The sequence below is a fragment of the Microplitis demolitor genome, chromosome 7 (assembly GCF_026212275.2).
Source record: "Microplitis demolitor isolate Queensland-Clemson2020A chromosome 7, iyMicDemo2.1a, whole genome shotgun sequence".
NCBI classification, from domain to species: domain Eukaryota; kingdom Metazoa; phylum Arthropoda; class Insecta; order Hymenoptera; family Braconidae; genus Microplitis; species Microplitis demolitor.
In genome coordinates, this window is record NC_068551.1 from 2764208 (window position 1) to 2772194 (window position 7987).

The 7987-nt window shown below is 26.2% G+C and overlaps 4 protein-coding genes across 7 annotated transcripts in view; 2 read left to right on the forward strand and 2 right to left on the reverse strand.

The window, feature by feature from the left end:
- Window positions 1–1947, reverse strand: part of LOC103571115 (14 kDa phosphohistidine phosphatase) — a 32094-nt gene extending 30147 nt beyond the window's left edge. The window contains exons 1-2 of one of the 3 annotated variants that reach the window (XM_008549129.3): window positions 1854–1947; window positions 36–209 (exon numbers count right to left, since the gene is read on the reverse strand). In XM_008549129.3, coding sequence (XP_008547351.1) covers window positions 36–209; window positions 1854–1947 — 268 coding nt within the window. Of the gene's footprint in view, window positions 1–35; window positions 210–1607; window positions 1776–1821 lie in introns of those variants that run through there. The other 2 variants (XM_053740746.1, XM_053740747.1) reach the window with 2 other exon arrangements.
- Window positions 1948–2013: 66 nt separating this feature from the next.
- LOC103571112 (growth hormone-regulated TBC protein 1-A) lies at window positions 2014–4365 on the forward strand. The gene is made up of 5 exons (XM_008549127.3): window positions 2014–2078; window positions 2248–2449; window positions 2677–3177; window positions 3251–3436; window positions 4034–4365. Exons 1-5 carry the CDS (start codon window positions 2059–2061, stop codon window positions 4136–4138), a joined length of 1014 nt encoding a protein of 337 aa, XP_008547349.1. The 5' UTR covers window positions 2014–2058; the 3' UTR covers window positions 4139–4365.
- Window positions 4366–4453: 88 nt separating this feature from the next.
- LOC103571116 (mitochondrial import inner membrane translocase subunit TIM14) lies at window positions 4454–5804 on the reverse strand. The gene is made up of 3 exons (XM_008549132.2): window positions 5695–5804; window positions 5122–5256; window positions 4454–4769 (listed from the first exon to the last, which is right to left on the reverse strand). The coding sequence occupies exons 1-3, from the start codon at window positions 5695–5697 to the stop codon at window positions 4557–4559; spliced, it is 351 nt and encodes a 116-aa protein (XP_008547354.1). The 5' UTR covers window positions 5698–5804; the 3' UTR covers window positions 4454–4556.
- Window positions 5805–5855: 51 nt separating this feature from the next.
- LOC103571117 (transmembrane protein 256 homolog) lies at window positions 5856–7967 on the forward strand. 2 transcript variants are annotated; one of them, XM_053740745.1, is made up of 5 exons: window positions 5856–5926; window positions 6015–6284; window positions 6343–6496; window positions 6570–6679; window positions 7654–7967. In XM_053740745.1, the coding sequence occupies exons 2-5, from the start codon at window positions 6195–6197 to the stop codon at window positions 7795–7797; spliced, it is 498 nt and encodes a 165-aa protein (XP_053596720.1). In that variant the 5' UTR covers window positions 5856–5926; window positions 6015–6194; the 3' UTR covers window positions 7798–7967. The 2 variants fall into 2 exon arrangements, with proteins under 2 accessions (XP_053596720.1, XP_008547356.1); XM_008549134.2 differs by lacking the exon at window positions 5856–5926 and having other exon boundaries at window positions 5933–6284.
- Window positions 7968–7987: the final 20 nt, after the last annotated feature.

The following is a 7987-nucleotide window of genomic DNA, read 5'->3' on the forward strand; positions in this document are numbered from 1 at the left end:
AACTAATTACTAAGTGAATAAACAATTAATCTTACCGTGGAATTTGCATTTCTTGTAGCCGCGTACTATGGGTTTGCTTTGCTTGCTGTTATCATCATGGACATAAACTAAAATATATTTAAAAACGCCATTGGGATCAATGATAACATCAGGGATTTTATCCAATGGTTCAGACATCGTTGACAGTCTTCTAAATTGATCAATAGAACCTGTAACAATTTTTTTAAAATTATTTATAACAACGTATTGAAATTCAAAATCCAGAATAAAAATCAAAATAATTTGATGATTGTCATTTGAAAATTTTGCATCTGGATTTTGTAGCAGATTATATATGATCACAAAATATTTTGTACAAAAAAAATTTTTGAAAATATACCCGAAGGTTTTTTGAAGTTTTTGTATTTAGTTGAAAATTTTTTTCTTTTAATTTTGAATTTTGCTCTCGAAAATTCAAAAAATGTCAATTATCTGATACTTTATTTTTGAATTACCTTATAGTTGATAAATTTATAAAAATTTAATGAGCTGTCAAATTAAATTATTATATTTTCAAATTATGTTTCTAATTAATACGAAATTTGAAATTCAAAATTCTAAATTATCCAGAATAAAAATTAAAAATGATTTAATTATATGTTTACTATCATTTATGAGATTATGAAATAACTGAAATATAATCGCAATAATTTTAAATATTCAATGCAATAAAAATTATTGAAAACATGCCCAAAGTTTTTTGAAAGTTGGCATCCATTTTGAAAATTTTTCCTAACTAATTTTTTTTACAAAATTAAAAAAACGTTAATTATCTGTTACTTTATTTTTAAATCATCTTATTTATGATAAATTTATCAAAATTTAATGAGCTGTTAAATTAAATTATTATATTTTCAAATTATGTTTCTAATTAATACGAAATTTGAAATTCAAAATTCTAAATTATCCAGAATAAAAATTAAAAATGATTTAATTATATGTTTACTATCATTTATGAGATTATGAAATAACTGAAATATAATCGCAATAATTTTAAATATTCAATGCAATAAAAATTATTGAAAACATGCCCAAAGTTTTTTGAAAGTTGGCATCCATTTTAAAAATTTTTCCTAATTTTTTTTACAAAATGAAAAAAACGTCAATTATCTGCTACTTTATTTTTAAATCATCTTATTTATGATAAATTTATCAAAATTTAATGAGCTATTAAATTACGTTTCTAATTAATATGAAATTTGAAATTCAAAATTATCTAGAATAAAAATAAAAATAATTAAATTATAAATTTACTGTCTTTTAAAAATTTGTCACCTAGAACTGTGCCAGATTATAAAATATAATTACGATAATTTCAAAAATTCATCTGATATTCAATGCAAAAAAAAATTATTGAAAACATGCCCAAAGACTTTTGAAAGTTGGTATCCATTTTGAAAATTTTTTCTACAAAATTAAAAAAACGTCATTTATCTACAACTTTATTTGAAAATTATCTTATTTTCAATAAATTTACCAAAATATAATGAGCTACCAAATTAAATAATCAAATTTTCAAACATTTCTTATTACTACGCAATTTGAAATTCAAAATAAATATTTCATACCAACAACTACACAAAACACAATTCTTCCAACTCCTAATTTATTCTTATCCTCGATAATTTAAATTATTAAATTCTTCCATAAAAAAGTACTAATTAATTTTAAATAAACTAAACAGAAAAACTCATTAATAATTTAACCTCTACCGGTAATTTTTCCTTCCACAATCAACCTCATAAATATATATAAAAAAAATGACTAAATATTTGTACATACATAAAAAATTAAATAATCCAATACTCCAATACCTTTATTTATTTTAAAACTCGATTGGACACGAGTTAATGTGGACAAAATAACAGACACTGCCATAAACAAGACAAAAAAAAACAACAAAGACATAAGACGGTCACTTGGTACGAGCAGGTACCAACTCTACCAACAGGAAATCGTAACACTTTGGTAAAGTGGCTCCAATGCTCCGATGTCATAAATCCTCCTCCCACGCAGGGTATGGCCACCTCGTGTTTCAGGTAAACATTCTGTTTCTTATACTTATTTAATTAATAATCATAATGATAATTACCACAATTCATTATCACCACAATCACCTTTATCATAATTACATATTATCTTAAATATATTAACATAATTAATTACCAGTGATAATAATAATATTAAAATATATAATAATATCTTTAGCAATGTGGACGAGTATGGATTTGAAAGGCCACAGGATTTTGATTATGGAACTTACGAGGAATTTATGTCTGAATACTTGAAGGTGTTGGCTAAAAGAGCGAAAAAATGGGCTGATATTGTTGGTGATGGTAAATCTGTTGAACGCAGTATCACTATCAAACGTTATGTGCGTAAAGGCATTCCAGGAGAGTACAGAGGAATGGTAACTAATTATCTTAATTTAATTATCTCTAATCATAAGTCTACAAAGTAAACTTCAAAATAATTGTCAATATTAAAATTTGAATATTTGAAATTTAAAAGTTCATTCTTGTGCGCGGGTGTTTTAAATAATTTGAATTGTACTTTGTAATTGATCGTCTTATTGTTCTATATAGTGAGTAAGAAAGTGAGTCATTGTTTAGGTGAATTATTTTTTTAACGAAATAGGTGTGGCTGGCAGTGAGTGGAGGCGAAGACTTGAAAAACGCAAACCCGGATCTTTACCAGAGATTATTGAATGGTCCTCACAATGTCCAGGTTACTGAGATTATTAAGACTGATCTCCCGAGGACGTTTCCTGATAATATATTTTTTAATAATACTGTTAATCATCAGCACCAGCTGTACAATATATTACTAGCATTTGCACACCAGAATGAAACTGTTGGTTACTGTCAAGGGCTTAATTATATCGCGGGTTTATTGTTACTAGTTACTAAGAGCGAGGAAACGGCGTTTTGGTTACTGAAAGTATTAATTGAAAAAATACTGCCTGATTATTATACTCCGACGATGGATGGGTTGCTTACGGACATTGATGTACTGGCAGAATTTGTTAAATTGAAGATACCTGAAGTTTATGAGCATGTTACTAATTTAGGGTTACCCTGGGCTGTTATTACCACTAAGTGGTTTATATGTCTTTTCGCGGAAGTCCTACCGATAGAGGTAATAAAGAAATATTTATTATTATGTTGTTTTTTTAATTTTTTTATCGTCGACTGATTGATTTTTATTGCAGACAACACTGAGAATATGGGACTGTCTTTTTTATGAAGGTAATAAAATAATATTTCGCGTTGCATTGACACTTATTAAAAGAAATAAAAATAATCTATTGGCTTGTGATGATTTTGCGTTATTAGCCGATTGTTTTAAAAATATAACTAAAGATAGTATAGTTTTACAATGTCACAATTTTATGCAGGTAATTTTTATTTATATTTATTATACAAATTTTTAATTTTTAGAAATTTAATTTAATTATTATTATTAATTAGAAAATTGAATCAAATCAAAGTATTAAAAAAAATATTGAGGGTGTGCGAATTGTGTTCAAATCGAATAATTTGAATCTTTGATAATTCGATAAAATCGGATTCGAAAATTTTCTAATTATTTGTAACTTTTCAAATTGACGTCAATTTATAATTATTAGAATATCCCAAGTAGCACACTTGCCTTTGTGACATCTATAAGATGTCAATTTTTAGGCTACTTTTTGACTTGTCGATAAGGCATCAATATGTTGACAAAACGACGGAACTAACATTTGCATGTCGTTTTCATACCAAAAAAGATGACTTTGAGACAAAAAAAATTTGTCTTGTCCTTTTAAAAGACATCTTAAAGTTGACTCTGTGCTACTTGGGATTAAAAAAAAATGTCGGAATTATTAAAAAATTTGCAAATAAATTAAAAAAATTCGGACTATTCGCACACGTCTAAATATTTATATATTTTTTAAAATTGTATTATTAAAAATTTTTAAATTATAAGTAAATAATTAATAAAATTATTTTAGAGTATTTTCAAAGTACCTGGATCATTACCTAGCAATACAATAGCGAAATTGCGTACAAAAGTATCTCAGGAACGAGCAATGAACAAGAAAAGTTCAAAACGATAGCATTTACAGTGATACAAAATATACAATACTAAAAAAAAATTCAGTAAGAATTTTATCAGGCTCTAGTCAAAACAATTGTTTTAATTTTAAATCGTGCAATTTTAAAAAACGTTTTTTTTTTTAATTACATATACGTATTTACAAACAAATCAACAATATTTTGGTAACTCAATTTAAATGTTTGAATTAAATGTTGACTTTTTAGACAGTTGTATAAATAATTCAGTGTTCTATAGCTTTAAAAATTGTTATTTTAATATTTTACTCTCTATTAATTGTGTAAATCGCTGGATCGATAATTTTAAGTCGTACTAATTAAGTATAATCATGATTTTATTAAGGTCTATAATTAATTTTTTTTTTAATCAAGTATGTACATTATTTAGTTGCCTAATAAATTTTTAAAAATAAACTTTCACTATTTTTCCATCAAATCTTTAGCTTCGTTTACTTTGGCCGCTAGGTAAGGAGATCCACCACGATCTGGATGATTAGCAGACATGACTTTCTTGAAGCGTTCCTTAACTTTGGCTTTATTTGCTGTCGGTGAAACTCCTAGAATTAAACTGGCTTCTCTTTTAGTCATCGTCGCTTCAAATCCTCCTTTGTAATATTTGCTGTTAGCTAATGACTATTTAAAAAAAAATCAATTAATTTAATTATTAATACTGAAGTTAGCCATCTTATAATTTTAAAATTTTTTTCAAAGCGATAAATTATAAGAAAAAAATATTCTTAAAAAATTCCACCTGTAGTTTTTTTAATTTCCTACATGTATAGAAAACGACAGTAGAAAATATTCAAATTTCATTTCTTTTTATTGTACAGAAGACGTAATTATTTTATTTATATTAAAAAATAAAATTGAATCTAAATCTGATAGCATCAGAAGATTTTTACCAGAAAATTCTGAAGTTATCAAAAATATGAATTGAGATTTTCTACTGACGTTGATCAAATTTACGAGTTATAAATAAATTTACCTGCGAATCTAATTTCGGTAAAGTTTTATAAGCTTCGGCCATTCGTTTCGACAACGTAGGCATTGATTTCAAAATATATCTACCAGTAAATCCTATCACCGCAAGTCCTATACCAGCTACAACTGCAGTACTCGCCTAAAAAAAAAATTACGTCAGCTTTTTGATGAAATTATTTCATGCAATCAGATTAATTAAAACTAATATAATTACTAATTAATATCAGAGTGTTAATGCAGCAGACAAGACAATTTATAAATTTCAAATTTAAATTAAAATTAAATTTTAAAAAATACGCGGATTTTTCAAATATCTAAATACGCATTTTTTATTTTATTTATTTAAAAATTTAAAAAATTGACACTTGTCAGTTACATTAACACTTATAATTAATTTTAGTCTTATTACAATAATTTTAATTAATTTTTTTGAATTTTAAATAAATTTTATTGGTTATGTTGTAAAATAAATTTTAAAAAATTCAAATAAATGTCTGATGAAAAAAAAAAAAAAACAAATAATTATCATTTAAAAATTAATTGTAATTATAATAATTAATAAAAATTGATCACTTACCATTTTTATTTAAAAAAAAGTATTAATACCACGAGCACTGCGCACTTGTTATTGTTTTATATAAAATATGCGGGAATAATATGAAATGTCTAAAGTCACGTGCAAAAATCTATACTTGTTGCAATTAAACGTCACTTTAGATACAGTTGCAAAAAAAAAAAAAAAAATTTACAAAAACGGTAAACAGTAATCAGTTGTTATTTTAACACAGGAAAAAGTATTAAGTAATTGTGTAAGTAATTAAAAGTGTACATACTTATATCATTACACTAAACTCAGTCACTTAAAAAGCACTTTTTTTTTTTTACACGCACCTGCAGTTTTAAATACAAAATTTATTTAAAAATAATAAATTAAAGTTGGTGGAAAAATAAACCGGCGACGTCATTCGCATAAAAATTAAAAAAAAAGAAGTAATAAAATAAAAATCAACTTGTATATTTATATTTGTACTTAATATATATTATAAGTAAACGCCAGTTTAATCGCAATCTTAGCAAATGAGTTTTTACGACGCGATAAATTACGTAGTATTTACTAACCCATTGAGTTCAACTGCTGGGTCATTAGTTAAATCAACAGCAGATGCTGTAAGTTTATTTGTGCATAATATTATTGTAACAATATTTAAATATTTGTTTACTTCAGATTGTCAGTTATTCTGGAATAGCTCCCAAAGTTGAATACAAAATGATCCCACCAGAACCTCTGTGGAAATTAGCAGCATCCTCTGGACCATTCATCAGACTCGCTGGTATTAATGGAGCCGCTGCTGTTATTCTTGGAGCTTATGGCGCTCACAGTAAATTTTTATCAACTGTTTACAAAACATTACCTTTTAATACCATTAATAATTACTAGTCTATGAATTACAGGAAAGTTTTCAGATGATAATTTAAAACAAGTATTTGAAACAGCAAATCGTTATCATTTTTATCACGCACTTGCTATGCTGGGATTATCACTTTGTCGTGCACCGATGGTGGTAAATAAAAATAAGTTTATTTATTTATTAACTAACAGAATTTAAATACTGTCAGAAAAAATAACCAGGGTATTTTTTAAAAAATTTAATTAAAAATTATAATATTTATTAATTAATTATTAGTATGACAAAATTTCCAATGGGAGCTCTACCATAATATACGGTAAATGTATTATAATTTTCGAGAGACCTATTGTAAAATTATTGTAACATACCGCAATGCCACAGAAAACTTACCGGAACACAACTGCCAACATGTTGTCATTCTACGGTAAATTCACCGCAAACTCGGGTAAAGTTACCCGAATAATTTACGAGAAAGTTACCGTAAAAACATTTTGTAGGGCCGTAAATACCGAAATCTTGAGGGTAGTTAACAGTTGTACCGTATTTAAAAGTATGCTTACCGTAGCTACGGTAAATTTCCTCCCAGTGGCCTTAATATTGTGGTAGTTTTTATCGTAACTTAGTTATTGATGATTGCACAAATAGTTACCGTATTTTTATCATAGTTCTACAGTCAATTTACCATGCTCATAGTCATGCTACGGTAATTTTACAGTATACTACTCTAGTACCGTAATCTACGATAATTTACCGTAATATTGAGCCCGACAGGATGTCTGTTATTTAAATATCAGGTGGATTTATATGCTAATTAATCAGCAGTTTTATATTAATTAGTAAATTAAATGAAATAATGGAGTAAAAGATTTTTAAATTGGTGAAAATTCACTTAGCAATTTAAGGAACAGCGCCACTGGACCTTTTTCTTACTCAGAAAAATAAACGGGACAATCTCTGTTGTACTCTTAAGTAAATGATAATTTTAAAACAATTTTTCTTGAAGAATTTGAATTTTTGAAAATAAAAAATTTTTAGCTCTCTGTTAAGGTTTTATAAAATGTTACCCTTAAGTAGAATAATTAATTTATATTTAAATATGAATTTGATCATTTTAATTGGTTTTTTAGACTGCCGCATTTTGGTTATCGGGAACGATGATGTTCAGCGGAAGCTGTTATTATTATGCGTTTACTGGAGATAAACGTTTAAGCAAAATAACTCCGTTTGGAGGAACGTGTTTCATCCTCGGATGGCTGACCATGTGCATTTAAATGTCACTTATATATACATATATATATATATTAATAAAATAAACAAGTGTGTGCGAGCTAGAGGATAAATAGGCGGATTAAAAATATTTTGTTTAAAATATAATTATATAAATTTTTATAGTTTATTAATTATTATTTCCAGGATAAAAGAAATATAATTGTTACCTTTTTTTATATTTTTTAATTTAAA

What these genes read in the sequence shown, in the direction of transcription:
- LOC103571116 (XM_008549132.2), bottom strand. An exon ending in TACCGAAATTAGATTCGCAG is followed by an intron (nt 4,770 to 5,121) that starts GTAAATTTATTT and finishes TTTTTTAAATAG; the next exon opens with TCATTAGCTAACAGCAAATA.
- LOC103571112 (XM_008549127.3), top strand. Translation starts at nt 2,059, where the DNA reads ATGGCCACCTCGTGTTTCAG. An exon ending in CAGGAGAGTACAGAGGAATG is followed by an intron (nt 2,450 to 2,676) that starts GTAACTAATTAT and finishes TTAACGAAATAG; the next exon opens with GTGTGGCTGGCAGTGAGTGG. An exon ending in CGGAAGTCCTACCGATAGAG is followed by an intron (nt 3,178 to 3,250) that starts GTAATAAAGAAA and finishes TTTTTATTGCAG; the next exon opens with ACAACACTGAGAATATGGGA.
- LOC103571117 (XM_053740745.1), top strand. Translation starts at nt 6,195, where the DNA reads ATGAGTTTTTACGACGCGATAAATTACGTAGTATTTACTAACCCATTG. An exon ending in TTAAATCAACAGCAGATGCT is followed by an intron (nt 6,285 to 6,342) that starts GTAAGTTTATTT and finishes TGTTTACTTCAG; the next exon opens with ATTGTCAGTTATTCTGGAAT. An exon ending in TGGAGCTTATGGCGCTCACA is followed by an intron (nt 6,497 to 6,569) that starts GTAAATTTTTAT and finishes TATGAATTACAG; the next exon opens with GAAAGTTTTCAGATGATAAT.